This window comes from Sorex araneus, chromosome 8, assembly GCF_027595985.1.
Source record: "Sorex araneus isolate mSorAra2 chromosome 8, mSorAra2.pri, whole genome shotgun sequence".
Taxonomy (NCBI): domain Eukaryota; kingdom Metazoa; phylum Chordata; class Mammalia; order Eulipotyphla; family Soricidae; genus Sorex; species Sorex araneus.
The window spans coordinates 64,270,798-64,298,163 of NC_073309.1; the positions used below are offsets into that span (position 1 = coordinate 64,270,798).

General features: G+C 38.2%; 1 protein-coding gene across 1 annotated transcript; it reads right to left on the bottom strand.

Annotated features, from left to right (window-relative positions):
• Positions 1-593: 593 nt before the first annotated feature.
• VCAM1 (vascular cell adhesion molecule 1) lies at positions 594-27,366 on the bottom strand. Its single transcript, XM_055145481.1, has 9 exons — positions 27,141-27,366; positions 26,365-26,640; positions 23,068-23,388; positions 21,127-21,393; positions 12,398-12,673; positions 9,926-10,246; positions 7,783-8,049; positions 5,963-6,229; positions 594-1,495 (listed from the first exon to the last, which is right to left on the bottom strand). Exons 1-9 carry the CDS (start codon positions 27,202-27,204, stop codon positions 1,338-1,340), a joined length of 2,217 nt encoding a protein of 738 aa, XP_055001456.1. The 5' UTR covers positions 27,205-27,366; the 3' UTR covers positions 594-1,337.

A 27,366-nucleotide genomic window follows, 5' to 3' on the forward strand; every position in this document is an offset into this window, starting at 1 on the left:
TGGGTGATATCAAAGAGGTACTGAAGAAGAGAATAATTCTCTCTTAGCCTTGGTATGGACATATTGTGTTCATTTCTGGCCTTTAACGTGTAAGTATCTCTATTCACACTTTTAATGTATGCCATATTAAAAATTCTTTTTATAACAGAATCAAAGGCAGAGCAGATGGCTTATACTGGTACCAAGAAATCTGGATTCTTTTTTTTTTCCTTTTTGGACCCCATTCATCAGTTCGCAGTGGTTACTCCTGGTTCTGTGCTCACCTAGTGATAGGCAGGAAATATTCCCTGATCTGTACTCAGAGTCAGGATTACTCCTGGTGCTGCTTGGTAAATCATATGTGGTGCTGAGGGTCAAAGGGGACTTATCCACGTCCTAGGCTAGTGTTTTAACGTCAGTACAATCTGCCCAGCCTCAGAAGTCTAGATGTTTATTGAGTTCCAGAAGTTATTTTGATAAAGTAGTCTGAGAACTACACTTTGGGTATCTAATTATTACTGTTGGCTTGAACTTTTCTTTGTGCTTTGCATTTCATAAGAAGCTAAAGTTGATTAAAGAGGATGAACTATAATAAATAAACATACAACTCTCAATTTCAGAAATTATCATTTTACTAAAGAAAAAACTAAACATTTACAAGAGAAGATCAAAGGAAGCTGCATTTTTAAACCACATTCAGAAAGTTACCCAAGGCTAATGAATAAACATCATTAAACATCTTTGTACCATGTCAGTACCATTTGGATAAATCCAGTCAACCATCATACCAAAGGCTGAAATGTTTCGTACCTGAAAATCAATCCAGTGCTTTCTTGGTTCATAATTTGTCTATTAAAATATCAAATTGTGGCACTTTCAGAAAACACAACATTTTTTAATAACTTTGTAGGAATAACATTTTGTTAAGCAAAATATTAAAAAGATGACCTAGGTCAGCTGCCAGTCAATATTAATGTTAAATTTTCATAAGATTCATTAATTTATAATAATCTGTTCAAGCAACACTGTTTTAGATATGACTATAGAGTTCTGCCATTTAAAGTGATATTGCTATGACATAATTTTATTTTACATATATACAGATCATGTTATTGTATGTACATGTGAAGAAACTACCCCAGTCATTACATATTAATGGTAGTCTCTCCTGTGAAGGCAGAAAGTTCTTTTTTGACTTCTTGCCCACTGCAAGGAGCATAGGCTGCTATTTTTTTTTCAACAGTTCTCTGTATTCTGGCAAGTCAGAGCTCTCAAACTGTTGTCCTCATGGAACGATGAGTGATACGAAGTATCTGGACTGATAAGTAGTGTCTCTGGTTGAATATTTCAAATATTAACTATACCTTTGATTTCTGTGCTTCTACAAGACTATAGGACCCTTTCATGTTGGCTTTTCTTGCAAGATAAATGATCATTCCGATGGCAGGGATTATTAAAGAGGATGCACAATAGAGCACAAGGAGCTCCGGAGAAAAGTACTCCTTAATGTCTTTCCCTGGAAAATAACAAAATGGATGTGATTAATATCTTGTACAACAAATATAGCTTAATTATTTTTACATGTTTTATTTTTAAAGAGCAACTAGTTATATAAAAGATAAGTGAATCCAGTAATGACAAGAAGCAATGGGATCCTAAATGCTTATTTCTCTGAGTTATTTAGAAAGTGAGATAGTAGTTGCTATGGTCATGATGCAGCCGAAAATATAATTGTTGACATCCACAAACTTGGGCTGGAGCAACAGCACAGTGGGTAGGGCATTTGCCTTGCACGAAGCCAACCCGGGTTTGATTCCGCTGCCCCTCTTGGAGAGTCCGGCAAGCTACTGAGAGTATCTTGCCCGCACGGCAGAGCCTGGCAAGCTCCCTGTGGCGTATTCAATATGCCCAAACCAGTAACAATAAGTCTCACAATGGAGACGTTACTGTGCCCGCTTGAGCAAATCGATGAGCAATGGGATGACAGTGACAGTGAAACAGTGATCCACAAACTTGGATTCAAATAGATTCAGGTGCTATTGTACAACGGAAGGAAGAAATTTGTAAATGTATGTGGGGGACGGGGGTCACGCGAGTGTTGGACATCTAAAGGAGGCAGCACGGAAGGTAGGAGGGTATTTGCTTACAAGAGCAGAAACTAGAGAGGTGTGTTTGCTTTGGGAAAGGTAAATATATACTGAAGACCTGGACTCTGATCAACATGAACTGAAATAACTAGTTCTCCAAGAAAATTCTGGAAACATCTAGACTGATGATTATAGTAAAATACCATATATAATTGTAAATGAAGGAATTATTTCCAATGGATTTTTCAAAAATACATGGCAATGTTTACATTTTGCACCACTGAAGTAAGGAATCTTTATGTTATTTCTTTTCAAAATCTTATCATCACTTGGTAGACTGATACCATTTAGATAGTGTTATGTTTTAGCTTAAATGTTATTCAAAGGGTATGATGTTTTCTGGCCCAGATTGTCATCAACCTAAATTAGGAATTCTAATAAACATTTTATATCCCCTGTACATTCCTTTTATGGCTCCTATCACAACTTGTAATCAAACATTCATTTGTATGATTATTAACTTTGGTTTCCTCCTACAGATTGTTAATTAGATAAAGACATATCTACTTTCTATTTGATTCAACACTGAGAGCTAGTACCATGCTCACTGCTTAGAGTAGTTGGTCACTGTCATCCCGTTGCTCATCAATTTGCTCGAGCGGGCACCAGTAACGTCTCTCATTGAGAGACTTATTGTTACTGTTTTTGGCATATCCAATACGCACGGGTAGCTTGCCAGGCTCTGCCAAGCGGGATCAATACTCTTGGTAGCTTGCAGGGCTCTTCGAGAGGGGCGGAGGAATCAAACTCGGGTCGGTTGCGTGAAAGGCAAACGCCCAACCGCTGTGCTATATTACATACATTTTATTTTTGGCTTTTTGGGTCACACCCGGCAATGCACAGGGGTAACTCCTGACTTCCTGGCTTTGCACTCAGGAATTACTCCTGGAGATGTTTAGGGGAACATATAGGATGCTGGGAATCGAACCCGGGTTGGTACTCAAACAATATTTTTCTGAATATTAATGTACATTTTTATTTCTATATCCTTCCTTCTACTTCAGTCTTTGTAAGTTGGGTGAAGAAAACAATAGTAAACAAAACTTTTAAAATTCATCACTCTTACAAATTTGACAGTTGAAACACTATTTAATATATTAAACGTATAAAAAATGTATCTGAAGGAGATAATATGGCATTTATTCACCTCTATCCTTAAGTGTTTGTACCATTATATGACCTAGTGTAACTATTAAGTTTCTTCCTTTTTGTGGTTGCTATTGTGGAGGACACTCCAAGGTGTGGCGCTGAGGACCAAAAATTGGCCGTCATAGGTACAAGGCATCAAATGCTCTTCCATGTAAGCCATATATCTGGTGGCATATATATATATATTTTTTATTTTTTTATTTTTTTGGTTTTGGGGTCACACCTGGCGATGCACAGGGGTTACTCCTGGCTCTGCACTCAGGAATTACTCCTGGAGTTGCTCAGGGGACCATATGGGATGCTGGGATTTGAACCCGGGTCGGCCGCGTGCAAGGCAAACGCCCTACCCGCTATGCTATCACTCCAGCCCCTGGTGGCATATATTAAGTTTTTATTTGGCACATATAAATATATGCCACACTAAGTGGCATATAATTTGTCTTAGTATTAGAAGGAATGAATGCTTTGACTTTGATGATTATCGTATTTTTCTAAAAAGTTTTGATCAATGGTCAACCAAGTAGAAAAAAATATTCTGGGAAATAAACTTTTTTTCAAATAATTAAATTTAAAAAATATGATGCCTATTGCCTCATTTTCTAGTTTCTCTTGCTAATATGATGAGTGAAAATGACAAATATATATTTCACAAAGATGATGGAAAAGATAATGACATATGGGAAATAATTTTAATGGATAAGTCTTTATATGCCTTTTAATAATAATCATTAAGCACAAGTAGAACTATAAAAAATGTTACAAGTCTGGTTTCTTTGAGCTAAGACTAAGTAAAGCTGGCTGGGAAGCATCAAGGATTAAAGAAAATAGAAAGGTATGAATTTAAACCCACTCATAACAGAGATCAATCCAGAAATCAACCTCAAAGTCATTGGAAAAATTGGTAATATATACACTCCAGTATCATTTTGAGCAAGATGAAACTTAAAAAGATAAATTTTCCATTTTTTAAATTTTGTTCTATTTTTGATAGTCACTTCATTGGCTAGACCAATTCTTTTCAGGATGATCACTGCAGACAGATGACTGAAAATTTCATAGGCAATGATGATATTTCTCCCTTCTTTAATGTTTCTAGAGTAATGAGTTAGTATTATTGTGCTTTGTGGAGATAATAAAAACATGGTAAAATTTGCAATCTTTAGAAATATAACCAGATAAGTAAAAAATTTTATCTGTTTTCTGGTCTAAGTTCTACTTTTCTGTAAAATATTCAATAATTTCTTTTTAAATTTTAAATTTATCGTAGGCACAGTAGTCTACAATACTGTTAATGATTGGGTTTTATGCATAACACAATCTGTCACCACATGCTCCACTAGAGTGTCACCTCCCTCTACCACTGTCCCACAGTGCCCCCCTATTCTGGTCACTCCTAACCACCCTGCATCTAATTCCCTGTGGTAAACTTCCTCCTGGGGGTCCATTTTTTGTTTTTATCATCTTTGGACTGGAGTGATAACACAGCGGGTAGGGCGTTCTCCTTGCACACACCTGACCCAGGTTCGATTCCTCCGCCTCTCTCGGGAGAGCCAGGCAAGCTACCAAGAATATCTAGCCAGCACGGCAGAGCCCGGCAAGCTACCCATGGCATATTCGATATGCCAAAAACAGTAACAAGTCTCACAGTGGAGACATTACTGGTGCTCGCTCGAGCAAATCGATGAGCAACAGGATGACACTGACAGTGATCACTTTTGGGCATTTTTTTATACCTCTACTAAATTTCTTTATATCCCACATACAAGAGAGATCATTTTGTGGTTTCCCCTTCCTTCTGATTAACTTCACTCAACATGATACTTTCCAGATCTATCTACATAGCAGCAAGCTGAGGACTATCTTTTCTTATAGCTGAGTGGTCCATGGTGCATAGTATGTGTCATAAAATGCCAGAGGCTATTAAGAGTTGTCATGAGTTTACTGTTTACTATCAGTTAATTCAAAGTATGGCTTTAAATATACAATGGAAGCTCATTTACTTGCTAGGAGTGGAAAACTGGTTAATAAAAGTTGACATATTTGGTTTTTTCCAATACAATCAACAGATCCCATTATTTATATATTAGAGGAATTGGGAGACAAAGAAATTCTGAACTTTCTCTGAGGCCATTGCCCCCTGACTCTCTCCATCAGAATGAAGATTCTAAGGAACTTTAATTTTTAAAAGAAGATGGTCTAGAATTTCTTTTCTATTATTTAGCACCAAGATTGTCATTATTGATCATTCTCTGAAAAAAGTTAATCTAGAAAATATGCAGTCATTCCATGCTCAGAGACTAATTCTCATCTGGTCGGAAGGAAAAGGATAGACCTTTTTTTTTCTATGTATTAATCTTACTACTTTAGTTTCCTTATAATCCCTAAGGAAAAATTTCAAAATAATGTTTAAACACTAAACAAATGCAATACCTCAGAAATCAATGATGAATGATCAACTTAGAGAAAACAAGTGGGAATTCTGCACTCATCAAAGATTGATGTCAACTCTCTGGCTAAACTCATAGGATGGAACAGCTGTATATGATTATTTTAGGGAGTATTAAGAAATAGCAACAATAGCATAGAATTCAGTTCCATTTTGCCAACTTATTCACCCAACCCTAAGAATTTTTTACAGTCTGCCAAACCATAGGCTTATATTTAAAAATATGCCCCAAACAAGTTACCTTTAACATCAAGTGTTAGACTCCTTAACTGCAAGCCAACCTCATTTTTAGATTCACATTCGTACACTCCTGCATCTCCTAACTGGGCCTTGTGGATAGTGTATGCACCATCTTTAGACTTTAGCACAGTGTCTCCCGTCTCTGCTTTTTTCTTCAGGATGATCCAAGTTTTGGGAATATTTCCACATGTACAGGAGATAATTACTGTGTCTCCTTCCTTGACACTTTCAGAGGGAAAAGCTGTAAGTTGGATGTCTTTTGGAGCAACTGTAAAGGTAATTTAAAAAGCACTTCTGATTGAATGAAATATAAGCCCATCCTATATTAATTTTAATTCCATTAAAAATGGCTGTCTTAAAGTTATTTATGTTTAATATTTGCGTTAACTTTTTGAAGGACTAACTAAAGACCTTTACTATCAAACATTTACTAGATTGTTTTGACATATATATTATGTATATATTTGTTTTGTGGAGCCAAGAATGGAACCCCTGATCTCACACATGTAAGGCGTTTTCTGTACCATTTAGCCACATCCTCCATTCTCACACCCAAATGATCACATTTTTAAAGTGAGACAAGACACACCCTCATTTTTCTTGTGTTCCTTAGTATAGTTCTGTTCTAATCCTAACCAAAGAATTCAAATGTGGAATGTAACATTTTTTGGTTTTATGCAAAAATTTTTCCTTGAAGAACAAAGATCTTTACAGGATTCTGGGTTTAAATATGAATCCTCCCAGATCAAGAAAATTAAACTGTGTAGAGATGACTTTCCTACTATCATTATCAACCACGAATACCATTTACTAGGTATAAGAGCCTGGGCTAAGGACCTGACATACCACATTGCTCATTAATACACAGTCTTTGAAAAGAGGAACCACATCACCATTTTATGTGAGATTCGTGCTAAGTTCATCTATTTTGTGATATGACTGATGATTCTTCTCCAATTAGAGCTACAGTTTCATGATAGTCATCCTAAGTTCTTTCTTTAAGATAGTGGATGAATTTTCTAAGGTTCTTCCTTTAAAAACGTATAAATTATCATTGATAAAAGATAAAAAGAAATTTAGGAATACCTTTGTGGAAATAATAACAACAGGTAACAGAGAAATGATAGCTGCAGTGTTAGAAAAGAATTGGAACCTTCAAAGGAAAAGGACAGAGGAAAATCCAGATTGATCACTTCATGGTTTTGTGTTAAACTACTTAGAACTTCAACCTGTCAACTAGGAATTGTTCTGTTTTCGGTATTGGCTTTCCTTCCCAGAGAAAGTGGCTTGCATCTGACAATGCAATCTATTCTAGTGATTCTGTACTACTGAGTTAAGGAACCAGAGGGCAATGTCAAGACTGCTCTTAATCTCACAATTTACAAGACTTAAGTGTTTTCAAAGGATTGTAAGCAAATGCTACCAGTCCTCTGGTGAGATTAACATAACATTAGCAATCTAATTCCTCTAGAATTGGTTTGAATCCTAAAAAATATTCAAACACATATATTACTTCTTGCTATCTTTATTACATTGCCATAACCCCTGCCTTATATGTGTAGTGAACTCATGACGCAGTTTCTGAACGTAATATCCCAACTTGAAGTGAAAAAAATATTAGGCTAAGGCATTTGGGATGACTCAGAAGAAAGTACATTCCAGCATCTTTCCATGGATACATAGCATACCATCATGCACAATTCAAAGTCCTCAGTGTGCCTTTTAATAACAATTTTGCTTACCAAGAGGACATTCTTCAGAACCAATAACACAACCAAAATTATAATGGAATTAATAACTCATTAATCACAGCTGGCTCACCTTGGACAATTAATTCTACTTCTTTTCTGCTTATTCCAGCAGGGTTAAACCCTTCACACACATAAATACCAGAATCTTCCATTTTTGCAGAAATCAAGGTAACAGTTGTATTCTCTGAAAGAGGCTGCAGATTTCCATTACTTAGCTGCCTGCTCCACAGGACTTTTGGAACTGGAAATCCATCACTAGAGCAGGTCATATTCACAGAACTACCTTCTTCCAGGATGGAGGAGGGTCTCACCAATATGTTCATATCCTTGGGAGGAACTGAAAAGACAGGGACACTTACTAACTTGACCTCTACTACCCTGAGTTCTGAGAAGTTTTAGTAATATTTCAAAACTGGGCTGTGAATTCAGTGGGTTATAACAGTTCATACATTTTGATAATGGATGTCTCCAGCCCCATTTATATTAGGAGATGCAGAATGATAACAGAGTATAAGAACATCATCAATGCCTAATGAAACTGAGTCCTGCTTAAATCTGTTTGGTAGCTGTTGCTACCAAAGAATAGATGATCAAAAGGCACATGAAAAAATGCTCTTCATCACCAATCATCTGGGAGATGCAGATCAAAACAACTGTGAGATATCATCTCACACCACAGAGACTGACACACATCCAAAAGAACAAAAAACAACCAGTGTTGGCATGGATGAAGGGATAAAGGGACTCTCGTTCACTGCTGGTGGGAATACCAACTGTCCAGCTTTTTTGGGAAAACAATATGGATGTTTCTCAAAAAACTAGAAATTGAGCTCCCATCTGACCCAGTAATACCACTTCTGGGAATATATCCCAGAGATGCAAAAAGTACAGTAGAAATGACATCTGCACTTGTATGTTTATGGCAGCATTATTTACAATAGCCAGGATCGGGAGAAAACTCAAGTGCCCGAGAACGGATGACTGGTTAAAGAAACTTTGGTATATCTACACAATGGAATATGATGTAGCTGTTAGAAAAAAAATCATGAAATTTGCATATAAAAGTGGATCAACATGGAGAATATCATGTTAAGTGAAATGAGTCGGAAAGAGAGGGACAGACATAGAATGACTGCACTCATTTGTGGAATATAAAGTAACATAATAGAAGACTAACATCAAAGGACAGTAGAAATAAAGGTCAGGAGGATTGCCTCACAGCTTGGAAGATGATCTCATGTGCTGGGGGGAAATGTAGCTGGGATGAAGAAAGAAGCACGACGTAAATGATGGTTAGAGGGATTGCTTGGGATTATCGATGTGTGCTGAAAGTAGACCATGGACCACACATAATGGCCTCTTGATACCTGTATTGCAAACCATAACTCCCAAAAGGACAGACAGAGTAAGAGCGAATGTGTCTGCCACAGAGACAGGGTGTGGGAAAAGGTGGGGGTGGAGGGAGAGACACTGGGAACATTGGTGGTGGAGAGTGGGCACTGGTGGAGGGATGGGTACTTGAACATTGTTTGACTGAAATGCAATCATTAAAGTTTGTAAGTCTGTAACTGTATCTCACAGCGATTCATTAAAATAATAATAAAAAGAATAGATGACCAATAATAGTTTGCCTTGGAATTCATGGTACAATTAAATATGGCCACACATTATTTGACTCTCCTATGAAAAGATCAGTCTATTTTTTCACTCCTTGTAGCTGATCATGTGACTCATTTTAATCAGTGTAACAAGGAAGAAGAGGGAAATTCTCTGAACATAAGAGTCTGATTTTATCATTAACTTTCTCCAAAAAATGTGCTCTAGTGACTAAATGTAGGTTATATTTCATGTGGTAAGACACAGTACAAAAAAGGGGACTCCTGGGTATCCCAGAGAAGTCCTGAGAGGAAGGAGACTGGGATCTGGTATCTTTTCTTATCAGCCAACACTGTGAAGGCCCACTAGTGAGTTCATCTGATACCATATTTGAATATATGGACTGCCCACCTGACCCCTTCTCAAATAACCAATGTATGGAATTATAAAAGGTAGGTGCTTATTAAATGCTGGGATAATTTGTTTTTAAATTGTTCTTTCAAAATTTAAGGGAATTGCTCCCAAATTGTTTAACTATTAGCCTCATAATAACTATTGTCTATCACTTGGATAAAGAAATTCATACTAAGTTGTGTATCCATCAGGCATATACTTACCATTAACAGAAAGTGTGTGTGTACTTTGCCTTTGTTTGGGTTCAAATTCCATTTCATCAATCTGTAACTTAGCCAGACACACAAGAACTTTTCCAGTATCTTCCATGGAAGGAGTGAAGGTTATGTCCAAACTCTTGGTCTCTAAGGATTTCTTATCTATGTCTTCCAGAAAGTCTTTATTCTTTATAATATGCTCCCCCTTCAGTAGTTGAATCTCTAACCGATCCGAAGGATATACATTCTGAACCTTGCAGCTTACAGTGACTGGATTGCCAGTCACTAGTAGATCACTCAGTTCAATTTCTGGGTCACTAGGGAATGCTGCAAATAAGTGAAAGATGATGTTCGTAAGTGACATTTGACTTACAAATATAACTCGTTAGTCAATAAGAATTAATCTCTCAAATATAAAGGTTTCAGAATGATTACAGTAGTTCGCCTGAGTTAGAATGACTGCAGATCTAGAAATAACATTAAGTATAAATATTTATAATCATATATAATAATGCTTAAAATTAAAAATACTTAACTCATGAAGTCACCAAATAATAATATACTTCTTATTTTTGTCATCTTAATGATGCAGTCTTATTAACAGTTATAGCCTCATTGTTGCCAAGGAACCATCAACTTCCACCATCTCATTTAGTATCTATAGGCTTTAAATTTTTTAATACTTGCCACAATCTATTGTATATTTGCTATGGGCTTCTCCCTTAATATGCATTATCTTGGTCGTCAAAGACACAGCCTGGTTAAGTGATTTTATTTAAATTGTTTCCAGCCAGAAAAGCATGTACATGATATATTTTAAATATTTAATAAATATTAAATAATATTTAAATACTTTGATATTATTTATGTAACATTAAACATTATTTGATATAGTTAGGAAAACTTATGAAACTTAAAAAGACTGAAAGACTTTTATTATTCTTAATTATCTTATAGTTTGCTAAGCTGATATCTGAATTCCTATTTCTCTGAACTCAGAGTCCTGGCCTGGCTTTATAGAATCTCTTGATATAAAATAAAATATGCAAGGTGGTTCTCAATTTAATATTTCAATTTCCAATAGCCAACTTTAGGCAACAAGTTTTAAACATTTCTTATATAATACTTGTAGTTAAGAAAAATAGCCAAAAGAGATTTAGATTATCAAACATTATTTATAATCTATCTTGGGAAAATCAATAAAAATGAATCTAAAATAGTTATCAAGAGCCATGGTAAAATTTTTCCCATAGGTAAAGTGTTGAAGAGATATATCCACTGATATTTCCATATTGCAATAGTACTGATGATTTTCATTTCTGTTGGTGATGTGCCTACATCAGCAAATCCTAAACTCTGGGTAATGTGATAATACAACAGAATTGACCCTTTTTGAAAGAATGTCATATCCCTTAATAGATATACTCTAATTCATTTTGAACAAACTCCTGAGGAATAACACAAGTTTGGGCAAGTTTTTTGTGAAAAATCTCCACAATTGTTCTGCTGCGTAAAACTGAGCAAAGAAACCTTCTTAAAAATAAACTGGTGGGCTGGAGCAATAGCACAGCAGATAGAGCATTTGCCTTGCACGCAGCTGACCTGGGTTTGATTCCCAGCGTCCCGTATGGTCCCCTGAGCATGGCCAGGAGTAATTCCTGAGTGCAGAGCCAGGAGTAACCCCTGTGCATTGCTGGATGTGAAAGATAAATAAATAAATAAATAAATAAATAAACAAACTGGCGATTATTTACCATATTGTCTCCTTTATATGGTATAAACTGAGAAATATGAGCAATGTCAAACTCATCGATTTCAGGTTTTTAGGAATTCTAATAAGGTAAGAATAGCAGCAATAAAAGTGTACCATATGTATGTAGTGTAAATCAACATAAAGATTTCCTGGTTCTGATTTTTACCTAAGCTCCAGATTCTGATCATTCTTTATATACAAATCTAAGTCCCTATTCTCATTTTTTGTTTTGCTTACTCTTGTTCCCTGGCCTCATTTTTTCCCTACCCTCAACTGAATAATTCTGATCAGTTTTCCAGATATGCCTTCCAAGCAAAAGGCTCAGTTCTCATCTCCAATCCATAGACAAAAACTACTCCCAGCCTGATATCTGCATGGTTCTTGACCTTTTTCTTGCTCACTCGTCACCTCTGTGCATTCCATGCACACAAAGGCACATAGTCCAGATGGACAGCAAGAAGCAAGAAGTATGTTCAAATGTATGCTGAAAGAGTACTGACAAGATACCTAGTAAAGATTGGGGATGCCGGGTGTGTGTGTAACATATGCTTAAGATTGAGGACAATTAGGTTGCATCAGAGGTACTGGTTTAGAGATTTAGGATCTTTCCACTATGTTAAATTTCCTTTCTAAACACATGGATCTCATTGTATAACACTGACTTGCATTTTATCTCCCCTCACCCCGCAAAGGAATTGGGGTCAGCCGTTCTGCAAAGCACTTACAGTAGAGTTCAACCTGGGTTCCCTTTTCCAGCTTCTTTTGTCCACACGTCACGGTGCACAGGTAGGAATGTTCGTGCTGAAAGCCCACAGGGCTCAGGGTCAGCGTGGACTTGGTACCCTCACTCGTCACCCTTCCGCCCAGCGGGCTGTCCATTTGAGTCCTCCAGGAGAAAGACGGGGAGTCACAGCCTCTGGCCTCACATGTCAACGCCAGCGAGTCTCCAATCTGAGCCGCAATCTGGGACCCGGGGTAGATCTCCGTGGTGAATGGCTTCTCTGAGGGAAGGAAGGAGTAAGGCAGAGAGAAGATAGGGCTCTTTTCTTCTTTTACCACAGGTAGTCTTTTTGGCTTTCCCTGACCTCCTTTATCTGTGCCAGGCAGAAATTAGCCCTTTTTACCTTGTGATGCTCAGGAATGAAATTAACTCTTCTACAAATGAACTCTAGGCGGACCAGAGAGATAGTACAGCAGACAGAGTGTTTGCCTTGCACGTGGCTGACTTGCGTTTAATACCCAGAAGCCCATATGGTCCTGGAGCATGCTAGGGTGGTTCCTGAGTACAGAGCCAGGAGTAACCCCTGAGCACTGCTGGGTGTGGTCAAACAAACAGATGAACATACAAACTCAAGGGCTAGAGAGATAGTACAGAAGGTAGAGCATGTGCCTCGCACGCAGCCCACCCAGATTCTATACCAGGCACCCTCCAGGTCCTTCAAGCTCACCAAAAGTGAGCCCTGTGAGCAGAGCCAATAGTAATCCCTGAGTAATGTCAGGGCCAAACAAACAAATAAAACAAACAGAAATACAACCCCAAAACAAAACTAAAATATCACTGTATCATTGTATCACTGTCCTCCCGTTGTTCATCGATTTGCTCGAACAGGCGCCAGTAAGGTGGAGATTAGACATGGACATTCGTCCCTGTCATGTGCTAGTATAGCCTGATGGCATATTGGGGGCTCTTTCAGGGTCAGGGGAATGAGAACCGTCATTGTTACTGTTTTTGGCAAGCCACAGGTAGCTTGCCAGGCTCTGCCGTGTGGGATCCTTAAAGATAATGTACAGAAAATGTTTTGAGGTAGATATTTACATCTCCATTCTTGGCAGTCTAATGTAGTCATACTATATTTATCTAATGGAAGTTGTTGAAAAAATCATTTAAGCAAGGGATAAAGAAAATCAAATGGGTCGTTGTGTGGAGGATGGGCGAGTGGAAGAACAGAAGTGATCCCCGGAAGCTGTTAGTGTAGTCTAGATTTGAACTGCCAGGACTTAAAGAAATCAAAGGCAGAAATGTCGTGATACAAATAAAAACATGCATTTCTTCCTGTTGGTTTCTTGGCTGCGAGATACAAGACAGAGGGTGGAGTTAGCTGGCCACAAAGTCAGAGCTGGATTAGATCTCAGTGGCGGGGAGTGAGTGAACTGTGCTAACAGGAGAGGAAGCGTAGAGGAAGTAGGGGGAGAGCAGAAAGAAAACGAACTCAGAGTCGAGTACGAAGGGGAAGCAGACTTCATATTCAGCCCATATCGTCCTGGAGATGCTAGGAGTGGTTCCTGAGTGCAGAGCTAGGAGTAACCCCTGAGCACTGCTGGGTGTGATCAAACAAACAGACAAACATACAAACTCAAGGGCTAGAGAGATAGTACAGAAGGTAGAGCATGTGCCTTGCACACAGCTCACTCAGATTCCATACCAGGCACCCTCCAGGTCCTTCAAGCTCACCAGAAGTAAGCCCTGTGCGCAGAGCCAATAGTAATCTATAGTAATCTCATACAATATGAGAACCAGACTCCAAGATGTTGGGATTACAGAACCATCGCTATCATCTTGAAATCAAGCCCAGGAGTGGGGATGAAAATTTGAAAAACATCAATAAGGGCAGGGGAAGAAAATTGAGATCGTGAGAAAATGTAACCATGAAAATTCAGGTTAAAAAAAACTGTTAAATTAAGTAGAGTCAATCTAGGCTATCAGCTGGTTAATGGTTATATTTTGAGTCTGACCAATTCAGACCATCGATTTGATCGGTATAAATACTGGAAGAACTCAACTATTTCTATCTCTCACCATGACTGTCATCCCATTGCTCATCGATTTGCTTGAGCAGGCACCAGTAACGTCTCTATTGTGAGACTTGTTGTTACTGTTTTTGGCATATCGAATATGCCATGGGGAGCTTGCGAGGCTCTTCCATGGAGCAGGATACTCTCGTTAGCTTACCGGGCACTCCGAGAGAGGTGAAGGAATCAAACCTGGGCTGGCCGTGTACAAGGCGAATGCCCTACCCACTGCACTATCACTCCAACCCAACTCTTTCTTTGTGCCTGGTAACAACAAGCCTCCCTGGGAATGCCCAAAACACAAAGGCAGCACACTAGACAGGGTTCACAGTGGTGCAAGGCACCACAGGAGGCTGGTATTGGTTTTGCAGTGTAGAAGAGTCGTGCACCGTGGAACCGTTTATGAAGTGCCATATTGATTGGGTTCTTATTGCTTTGTTGACCGTCTGGTTCCCTCTTTGTTACTTTATGAATGAAGCTTATATGTACATATTGGAGACTCTTAAAATCCTTCAAGTAACCAACTTGGCTTTCTAATTTGTCAAGAGATGGTAACTGTGATGAAAGTAGAAAAGACACAAATTTGAAGTTATCACATCGTTCCTAAGTATATAAATCCTTGAATAAGGTTATTTTGTTATAACTCTGATGAGAAAAAAATAGAATCCCAACCTAGTAAGAAAAAAACATAGCCAATGTTGAACAAAATGAGCTTATATAAAGACCTACTTCATGTTATTTTGCTTAAAGGCTCAGTTTCCAAGAACTTTCAATGGAATTGGACATATTGTAAAAAAGTCATTTCACCCTAAAACTGATGCTTCAAGTAGCATGACAGAATACAGTGAAAATGGGATCTCACAAGCCAACTCACTTATACCATCCCAAAGTAAACATTTTCAATTGTCACTTTTTAGAAATAATAGAAACTCTTGGAGAGCAAGAAAGCATCCAAGCAACCATTAGACTGCCAAAAATGGAGATGTAAAATTAAAATAAAGAACTCAAAATAAGCTATTGAATCATTCATAAAATGAATATGGGTAAATATTTGTCAAGACAGAGTTTGGCATCTTTTCACAATAATTGAGTCTCTGCTCTAATATGTTGTAATAAAATCCTGTAATAATAGTCAAAAGCTTGAATAATTATATATACATATATACAGGCAGAGCTGGAGTGTTAGCACAGTGGGAAGAATGTTTGCCTTGCATGCGGCCAACCCGGGTTCAATTCCTCCATCCCTCTCGGAGAGCCTGGAAAGCTACCAAGAGTATCCCACCTGCATGGCAGAACCTGGCAAGCTACCTCTGCCATATTCGATAAGCGAAAACAGTAACAACAAGTCTCACTTCGTGTTCTTGGAGCGAGCAGACAACATTGGGATATACTAGCTCATGGCAGGGATGAATGGAGACATTACTGGTGCCCGCTTGAGCAAATCGATGAACAATGGGTCGACGGTGCTACAACAGTGATATATACAGGCAGAATCTCCTGCCCCGGCGCCAGGCTGTCTTCACTAGGGGCCCCCTCGAAGGGGGCGAGTTGAGTTTCCCTCCCCACCCCAGCAGAGCCCCAGCAACCGAAAATCTCCATAACCCAGCCACAGCCATGCTCAAGGCCACTCTCCACATGCTCAGACAAGCCTCATCCATGAAGGAACCGATAGAAGAACCCAGGTATTCGGGACCCATAGCTGAGATCTCCAAGCCTGCTCGGATTGGGACTGGGCCTCCTCCACCCAGAAGCCCACTTTTGCAGTAGTTTGGCAGTCACACCCACAAACCACCCCCAGCTCCATGTAATCTCATAAACGGCCAAGATCCAGAGACTATAAAACAAAGCTCCCAGAAGAGAGTGACACAGTTTTTCCTAGAACCCATAAGGACCCATAATGATTATTAGAGGCCGTCCCAAAAGCCTCCGTCCCTCTCGGAGAGCCTGGTAAGCTTCCCACAACGTATTTGATATGCCAAAAACAGTAACAGGAACAATAACATGCTCTTTGTGTTCCTGGAGCGAGCAGATGCCATTGGGCTACACTAGCATACAACAGGGACGAATGAAGACATTACTGGTGCTCGCTCAAGCAATCGATGAACAACGGGATGACAGTGACATATATACATATATGTGTACATATTATTACACTCAATCCTCACAACAATTTCCTGAACTGGTAATATGAGTTCTCCATTTTCTATTTCTTTTATTTCTATTTCTCATTTCTCATTAAGTACCTCCTTTACCTCCTTTTCTTAGCTCCCCTTTCCTTCTCCATACTATTCTTATTTATTCTTTTGGAGGCTCAAAAGTATTAAGTAACTTGATCCTAGTCTCTAGTGGGAAAATTAGGACTTGAAGTTAGGTGGGGCCAATTCATGAGTCCAACTTTGCAGTTATTTACAGATAAAGTAAGTCATCCTCACATGGAACTAAACAGGATATAAGAGAGATACTGAAAATAAAGATTGCAAAAGTAAGTCTTCTGATTAGATATACCACCCTTAACGGACCAGTGATAGAACTTCTGGGCCCACAAAATAGATGTGTCATTGAAAGTCGTACAGAATCACATTGAGAGCAGAGACAAAATATTTATCTTACAATAAAACAGTCACCTCTAAAGTTTGTTGATGCAATATAAAATATTTTTAAATGCAAAAGACACACAAAAAATCAGATATTCACTAGGGAAAGTTGCACTAAGACAGTGGGGGAGGGGAAAGTGCCTGCCCTAGAGGTGGGCTGGGGAACAGGAGGAAACTGTTGAGGGACACTGGTGAAGGGAAGTGGACACTGTGAGGGGACTGGTGGTAGAACGTTATATGCCTTAAAACTTAATAAAGACTAACTTTGTAACACTGTAATTCACAGTGATTAAAAGATTTTTAACTAAAAACAAAAACAAAACAAAACAAACAAACACAAAAACAATTGAGCTCTACTCCTCTGAAACTGGGAATGACTGGACAAGTCAGGAAGTGACAGCTGAGATTCCATACCCCCAAATCACTAAATTATCTTTGGTAACACCAGGCTAGAGGTGGAAGAAAGAAATCTTAACACATCAATAGTCTAAATTTTAACATTTTTCAGGGTTCTCTTTCATCTGTGTTAGGAGTTACTTGTATGATGTGTCGAATTGTGGTATTGGGGTATCTCACATTGAATGCTTTTGTCAAGTCACAAACTGGTAACGCTATTAGACTTTAAAAGAGTATCATTTAGGACAACGAGCAGAGTGTTCACATTACTTATATACAAGTGTGGGACATGGGAATGTTAAAACAGGACAACTTCCTGTCTGTGAACAGTTCTCAGATCACTCTTTACAGTGGCTGCTGGTCTTACCATGGGATCTTGTGGCCCCTCTGAGAGTCATTCTGAGGAAACAGAAAAGTACTTTCAAAACTCAATTCACTCTTCCAGACTTAAGATTGTTAGTATTCTCTGATGCAAAATGCAAAACAACCCTCCCCAAACCCAGAACACATTTTCTTTTAACAGTAGTAAGAGATAGAGCTTATTATGTACTGGAGTTATTCTAGGATGGACGACCAGCTTTCTATGCTCTTATTCATGTAAAATCTTTACTGGTTTCTTGATAGTGGTAATCCAACACCTAACTGGGATAATCAACTCTGTTGAGATTGGATTTTATTTTCCTACATATTCAACTTGAAATTCCATGTCTTCCTACTTCAAAAATTAGGGTTGCTCATTTCTACATTTAGCTTTTAGATAGTTTGTTGTTCCATTTGTTCCATTTAACAATTAGTCAGTTCTCATTGTGTGACAGGCACCCACATATTTGTTAGATCCAACTATTATAACACGCACACAAGCTTCTAACTTTAAGAAGCTTACAGTTGAAAGGAAAGTTATTTAAATAGATTCATGTTTTAACTTTCTAAAGAATATTTAAATGCACTACTTATATGTCTTTCTTCTCTAGATTGTGATACCCTTCAAGGCAGTTGCCTAAATTCTCCTCCTCCAGTCACACCCTACAGTGCTCAGGGACCATTCCTGATTTATTTTTTAAGTGACCACTGGTGATACCTGGGGGACCAGATGCAGAACTGGGGGTCAGCTGGGGTCAGCTGCATTATAATACAACCACCTTATCTCCTGAACATTTTTGTGTCTGTAACCCGAGCAGCAAGCACAGTTCTAGATTTGGATGAGTGAAGGTTTCTAAATTGTGTGCACAGAACTAAACAGAAGTATCTTCGTGTTTATAAGAAATGTTGAGTGCGCACAGAGGGATGCCCAGTTTTGCTTGGAACTTGGGAAATTGACTTAGTTTGTTCTTGAAAGATAGCTTTGGCTAAGACTTTGCTAGGTGACCAGTGGTGGTGTGGATGCGGGGGAAAAGGGATGTTCTTTCACTGTGGTGGGAATGCCCACTGGTCCAGCCCTTCTGGAAAACAATTTGGGCATTCCTTGAAAAACTATAAATTGAGCTTCCATATGACCCTGCGATACTACTTCTGGGAATATATCCTGAGGATGCAAAAAAAATACAGTAGCAATGACACTTGTACCTTTATGTTCATTGCAGCACGGTTCACAATAGCCAGAATCTGGAAACAACCCGAGTGCCCGAGAACAGACGACTGGTTAAAGAAACTTTGGTACATCTACCCAATGGGATAGTATGTAGCTGTTAGGGGAGATGAGGTCATAAAATTTGCTTATAAGTGGATAGATATGGAGAGTAACATGCTAGTGAAATGAGTCAGAAAGAGAGGGACAGACATAGAAAGACTGCACTCATTTGTGGAGTACAAAATACTATAAGATGAGATTGACTCCCAAGGATGGTAAACACAAGGGCCAGGACGATTGCTCCATAGTTTGAAGCCTGTCTCATGAGTGGGGGAAAAAGCAGCTGGAATAGAGAAGGGATCACTAAGAAAATGATGGTTGGAAGGAACAGTTGGGATGGGAGATGTGTGGTGAAAGTAGATAAAGGACCAAGAGTGATGGCATCTCAGTATTTGTATTGCAAGCCATAATGCCCAAAAGTAGAGAGAGAGTATGGGGAATATTGTCTGCCATGGAGGCAGGGGGAGGGCAGGAAAGGGGAGGGTATATGGGGGATATTGGTGGTGGGGAATGTGCACTGGTGGAGGGATGGATATTTGATCATTGTGTGATTGTAACCCAAACATGAAAGCTTGTAACTATCTCATGGTGATTCAATAAAATAAATTTTTTTTAAAAAAGACTTTGCTAGGTGAAGGAAAGGACAAAGCAATCCGAGAGGAAGGAATAACTCAGGCAGAGGCACTGGAATAAAACTGCAAAGTAGTTCTAAATAGATTTTTTTTAACTGTGTTAAGAAATGTGAATTTGGGGTCTGGAAGGCAGTCAGTAGGAAAATACATGTCGCGTGTGTGTATGCATGTGTGCGTGTGTGAGTGCGTGTGTGTGTGTGTGTGTATGTGTGTGTATGTTATGTTTCCCTAGGCTCTATCCCTGCTACTACTCATTGAATAAATGCATAATTTAAAAAAATGTGAATCCTTATTTGCCTGCAGTTAGGGTTGGGTTGAAGTTATATAAAATGAGCACCTTTTTGAAGTAAGGTAGGTGCCTCTGGAAGCTATGCATAGAATTATTCTGGGAACAGAATGTTAGCAAACTAGTGACTTAAAACACAAACTGGCTATAGTTGAGAAGTTATGGAGTTTGTATTAAAATAGACCCATCTGTGTTAAAACAAGAGTGAATGTCGCTAATTACCTCTATGCAAAAATTTAACTGTGCTGCACCTGAATTTTTATTCACCTTGTAAAGTTGTGTCAAAGACTAATGAGATGATATATATATATACCAACTGGAAAATAGAATTCTTGGAATATATTAGGTGTATGATCAAAAAGTACTGTGAGAGATCATGCTCTATTCTGTTAAATGTGCATTAAATATTTGCTTTTTAGTTATTTCATGAAGATTATGCTTAACATGTATATATATATATATATGAAACACCTGGAACATAGCAGGCATGCTGTGAATGCTGTTGTTTAAGAATATCTTGCAACAGTCCAGCTGAGAGATGATAAACTTAAGCAATGGCAGGAGAATTGAAGGAGAAACATGATACCCTAAAGATCATTTCTGTTTGGTGACATGGAATGGAACATCGGTTTCACAGTAAACCACCTACCATAGTGTACCACTTGGGACTCCATTTTATTTTATTTGGGTAGAAAGGCCATAGCTGGCAGTTCTTAGGGTTTACTCTTGTATCTGTGCTTAGGAATCACATCTGGTACTGCTTGGAGTGGACTATATGTGGTCCTGGGGATCGAACCACATTTGTTCACATTCAAGAAAGTATCGTAACCCCTCCACTATCTCTCTGGCCCTTCATCTTGGGAATCAAAAATACGAAGAAGGAGAGACCAGGGTTGCAAAGTTAATATTCAATGAGGCAATGAAGCAATGATGAGAGATGAATAAGAACAAGAAAAGATGCATTAATCTCTTAGAGGAAATTCTTCCAAAAGTATAAGTAAGATGTGACAACCAGATGGGTCATGAATGCAAAAACACATAAAGCAGAAATTTGGGTACTGAAGCTGTTTCACAAGTGCTCAAATCCCAATGATAGTGTCATCAGTTTTTCTTTTTACATTCTGCTTACCTTGCACAATTAATTCCACCTCTTCTCTGTGTTTTCCACCGGGATTAACTCCTTCACATATATAAATTCCAGAATCTTCTACCCTCATAGCAATTAGAGTGAGAGTTGCGTTCTCAGAAAGGACCTGGACATCCCCATTCTCTAGTTTCTTGCTCCAGAAAAGCTGAGGAGCTGGTAGACCTTCGCTGGCACATGTCATTGTCACTGAGTCACCTTCTTGAAGCTTCCCGGGGGGCTTCACGACTATAAATGTGTTCTTGGGTGAGCCTGAAAAAGAAGAGCATAAGAAATTTCTTGGCCTCATCTTGATGCCATAATAATAACTATTTCTCTTATAATTGTATAACGTGCTCTCATGAATTTGGCAAATCATTAGGTCAAACTAGTATAGAAAATTACCAATCATAAACTAAGTCACTATCATTTATAATTGATAAAACTAGTTTTATCAATTATAAATTGATAAAATTTATAATTGATATATTATAATATCAATTATATTGATATTATATATCACATGAGACAGTCTTGCAAGCTTCCCATGGTGTATTCATATGCAAAAATCCAGTAACAAGCTGGATCTCATTCCCTGACCCTGAAGAGCCCCCAGTGCAACATCGTTAGGAGGGCCGAGTCGAGATGGACTTCTAAGATCTCAGGGAAAGGACAAAATGAGATGTTACTGAGCCCACCTGAGAAATCAGTGATTAACGGGATTTTGTGATCGTGATCGTGAAAACTAGTTTTGCAGGGGGTGGGGCTACAGCTGCATGTGCTCAGTGATTGCTCTTGGAGGTATACTGGGGACCATATGTGGTGCAAGTACTTTACCCACCGTACTATTTCTCCCACCTCTAAACCTTTTTTGATCATTGTCGTTTTCAGTGTCCACAGATATTCAGAACTTAAGAGGGACACTTAACGTGGTCCAGTCTTCCCATCTGCCATCATAGCATCATTGCCACATGTTCTTCTATGTCGGCTACAACACTTATGATGGAGAATAATCCATTTGATTTTTGGACTGTTCTGTCTATTCTAAATATTAGCATATCTTATCTCTGTTGAACTAAAGTTTCTTCTTTGTTATTTGTTTTTACTCATTGGTCATGGTTCTGTCTTCTACTAGGGTACACTAATTCAAAATCCTTCCACAGGACTGTCTTTCAATTAATGATAGCTCTCTTTCCAAGTTGTTTACTCTCTGAGAATGATATCCTTGACTGTTCTTCTATCTTGACTGTTCTTCTCACAATATTGATAAGAAACCTCCATTTCATTATCTTTCAACTAAATATGCAACTAGACAAATGCTTCATTTAAATACAGTATAACAGAAAATGCAGCATGTTCATCTTGAATGAAGTATAATGAGCCAACCCCTACCCAGTGAAAGACTACTTCATATCCCTGGCAGTATTAGGGAACACGGAAACCATTAAACCTCATCTTCTCTCTCCCATCCAATACACATGAATGCAGAGCACATGAGCGTGCACACACACACACACACACACACACACACATACTCACACACAGAGGCAGAGAACACTCACTTTTTGAAACCTCTATACTTTGATACTTCAAGGCATACTGTGAAATTTTGTGCACATGAATGAAAACATTTTATCATTTGAGTCCATTTCCTACTATTCAGAATCAGGTGGTATTATTCTCCTCCAATACGTCAATAAAGACATAAGTGATCCAAGTTCACACAGTTAATGGAGCCAGAACTTAAACACAACTCTTAACCTAAATTCAGTGTTCTGCTCATTAGTTATGTTGTTGATAAATATAACATTTTCAGTGGATAAAATTAATGTAACAACGAGAATCCGTTTCTTCATTCTCAGTAATGAATTTAACTGCTGAAATTTATTACTGTGTATATCCAAGGCTAAATTGTCATAGACTAGAGCGTATTACACAAGCACTTACTATAGACTTGCAGTTTTTTTGTAGTTTCCCTTTCTCTGGGCTCAGAATCAATTTCATCCATGTGTAATTTAGCACGGCAAACAAGAAATTTTCCAATATCCTCTTTGTTAGGGGTAAAGGTTACTTCCAAACTTTTGGTTTCCAGAGACTTTGAATTCATATCCTCCAGAAATTCCTGATTCTTCAGGAGTTTGTTGCCCTTTATTAAATCCATCTCCAGTCTGTCAAATGGGTAAACATCGGCAACCGAACATGTGACGGTGACTGGCTGCCCGATCTCCAGAGGGCCACTCAAAGAGATCTCTGGGTCCTTAGGGAAAGCTGCAAAGGTCAAACAAATAAATACATGAGTGGACTTTTTGTTCCTGATTTATAAAGCTCCTTACTGACTTACTTATTGATTGATTTTGCTGTTGTTGTTTGGGGGCCACACCTAGCCGTATTGTTTATTTCTGGCTCTGTGCTTAGGGATCCCTCCTGGTGGGGGTTGGGGGCCACCTGGGATTCTGGGGACCAAACTCAGATAAGGCGCATGCAAGGGAACTGCCCACTGTGCTGTCACCCAGACCCCATTCCATTACTGATTTAAAATAGAACTGTAGCACTGTAGTACTGTCGTCCCGTTGTTCATCAATTTGCTCGAGCAGGCACCAGTAACATCTCCACTGTGAAGCTTGTTACTGTGTTTGGCATATCAAATACTCCCGAGGAGCTTGCCAGGCTCTGCTGTGCAGGCAGGATACTCTCAGTAGCTTGATGGGCTATCCGAGAGAGACAGAGGAATCGAACCTGGGTGGGCCGCATGCAAGGCAAAAGCCATACCCGCTGTGCTATCGCTCCAGTCCTTAAAATAGAACAAACTTACTCTATCAGAATTCGGTCTTTAAATAGCCTATTGTAGCTCTGGATGGCTTTGAAGAACTGGGGTCTCTTTTTAGAGAGTTTTTTAGTTATACACATATACTATGTATATACTAAGAGTTGCATCTTATTGAAACAAAGGAAAGCAGAAAAGTTAATGCTTATTGAATGCTTGTATAAACTGGTCAGTGTGCTATTCATGTATTATATGTTTCAATAAGCTAATCATCATTAATAATGATGATAATTTATTTAACTTCACATAGCTCTAAGAAAAAGAGGCCTCATATAATAGATATGAAAGCCTGGACACTATGTTTGCATTCCCACCTGGTAAATGGGATTTAAACTCAAGATTTCTATTCTATACTGCTATTAAATATTTATATTATAATATATCAGAGTTTACACGTAAGGAATCTAAGCTTGTAATGTCTTTGTAAAGAATAATTTTGGGGCATGATATAGTAAGAAATAAAAAGAACAACGTTAAATAATTGGCTGCTGGAAATGGTATTTCCAGTAGAAGTTTATCTACATAAGTATAAATGTGCAATATTTAAAATTTTAAAGATTGATTTGATCACTAAAATGCCCAGCCCAATTTTCTTAACAGGCAATCTACTTAAATTAAATCTATAGGGTCAAGGAAACACACTATTTGTCAGCCAATGCTTCCCTTTGCAGGGTTATCTTTTCACTGCAAATCATCATGATGGTGACAAATGGGTCGGATTCAAGAATCTTTGAAAAAAGAATATAAAGGTCCCACTCTAAACAATATTATAATCAAATTGGATTAGAGAAGGGGCTATTAAATGTTATGTGAGACTGACTTTCTTGAATAAAAACTCAAGCAAGATAATTAAAACCAGAAGAGTTTTTATTCCTCTTTCTAAAATTTCCAGCTGTTTGCTATATGTGAGCAAAATCAATGGAACTGGAAATGTTTTGTTATGTGAAAAATAAAAACAGTATTTTTTTAATCTTCCACCAATATTTTTTCCTTCATATTTTGTTATAAATGCACCTATAATCCACAGTTTTCTATAAGGTAATATAAGAACTTGCTACTTTTCCCTGTATATATAAGGGAATCGTTCTATGAGTTCTAAAGCATAAACAGGCATAAATATACACACAACTAATATAATTAAAAGCAGTCTGCAAGGCACTTCCTTGGGAAACATTAGCAACACATGGGAATTATTGCAGAATTGCTTAAAATTACTGAGTAAGACTGGATTCCACTACAGTAGAAGGGAACAAATAAAAGATAGATAAAAGATCTCTTCATGAGGAAATGATCTGAAAGCAACTTTTTTCTTCTCTCTTTTTTTTTTTTTTGGTGTTGAGGTCACACCCTGAGGTGCACAGGAATCATTCCTGGGTGTTGTTGAGTGACCATATGTGGTGCTGTAGATTGAACCTGAGTCAGTCACATTCAGTGCAAGAGTCTGTACTATTCTCTCCAGCCTCTTAAGGAATTCATTTTTGTTTTGTTTTTTGAAAGAACAGTCATAATTCACTGTAACTAAGTGCTTGGTTCCTGGTTAGTTTTTTAGTTCTTTTGCTAACTTTATTTGCTGGATTGAAAGTGGACTGGGATACATTTCGGTAGAATTGTTATTTAGATGTATTCAATTCCATTCATGTGCCAAATGCATTATACAAACAACTTTGAGGTGAAGTGGCTGAGTGCTAGCACGTAGGCTCCAAACAAACAAACAAAAACCCTAAACTTATTGATACCAGAGTCAAATGAGTGAAAAATTTTCTTCAATTTTCCTTATGTTGAGTGCAGAAACTTTTATACAGAAACCCACTGCTAAACAATATAACTTCTTACTTTTTAGACTAATTTTAAGCATCAACCAATAACAGAATAAACAGAAAACTTTTTAAGAATGGAATTCATCAATCATTTAGAAGCACAACCAAAATAGATACATAAAAGAAGTAAACAAATTGAATTTTTTAATATAAAAAGAGCTTTATGAATCTTCATCCATGGCTCAGAAAACTGTAATCCAAAGAGATATAATCTTAGCAATAATCACCGTACTTGGGACAGAGTTAGATGTAAAAAGCAAGAATTTGTGTTCCTGATCTAGCGCCAATTTCAGTGGTCTTTAGGTTTTGTCCTGATTTTTTGCTGCTGTATGTCTGAGAACCTGAACATGAATATCTTTATAAAAAGTTTCTTTAAAAAGTAGCCTTTACCTGAAAGATCATGGTGGCGCAAAACTGGAACTCTAGTGGTGGGTGTGGTGCAGTTGCATTTCAAACATGAAACAAAATTATTAATGGTATTGCAAGCCAGGATACCGCAATCAAATTTTTTTAAAAGATGTAAAACAATGGAGAAAACCCTTCATAAAAACTTGTTTTAAAAAAAAGTTAAAAGAAAATCAAAGATTCTCTCAAATTACTCACAGTAGATTTCCACCGGAATTACTTTTTCCAGTATTTTAGACTCACAAATCGCTGTGCACAGGTACGAGTGCTCATTCCCAAAACTAACTGGATCCATGATCAGGGTGGACTTGGTCCCTTCATTTCTCGTCTTGGCATTCAGCGGACTGTCTATCTGAGTTCGCCAGGACAACGTGGGGGACTCACAACCTGTAGTGCTGCAAGTCAGTGAAACTGAATCTCCAATCTGAGCAACAATTTTGTCTTCAGGAAAGATCTCGATTTTAAAAGCTTGAGCTGCAAACGTACAAGAGAAAACAAATGTATGATTCTTTTGTTTGGTATGCTACATCCAAAATACCATCTGGCTGATCTCTTTCTAAATTGCTTTGAATTAACTGCAAAGTGCTAGAATTCCTGCCAGGGATATTGGAAGCATCTTCACTTAGAACTTGCTTTTTTGTTCTTGAAACCCATTTGTCAGAGTTGTTTTGTTCCTTGCTAAGTTTGATTTCATTACCAAGTGCAGAAAACAAAAGAGATAGACCTTACAAAAGACCAAATCCATTTACTCATTTGACACTGGGGGGGAAAAGAGGGTGTCAAAAAAAAAAAATCAGCTCCAACAATCTAATGGCACATAGCAATTTTCAATAGCACATTTAAAAACAAGGTTAAATTTAGTTTTCCCACTGTTGAAAATTCTAGTACTTTTTTTTTACTCCCCTAGCAAAACTACGCCAGATTCAGAGTTGAAATGGAATGCAAGCATTTGGAACAAATCAAGCAGAACTTACAGGCTGCAAACACCATCCAAAGTATCTTTGAGGCTCCAAAACTCCCGGCCATTTTCCTAGGCATTTTAAGTTGCTGCTGTAATGAGAAGAGAATGCTTCCAAAACTTCTTTTTGTCCCACCTGGAGGTTCCTGGGAAGAATCTTGAGCTCCTAACTGAGGTCGGGGAAGCTCAGTGAGGAGTGAAAGAGAGAGTTTGCTCTTTATAAAGAGCCTCGTTGGAGGAGG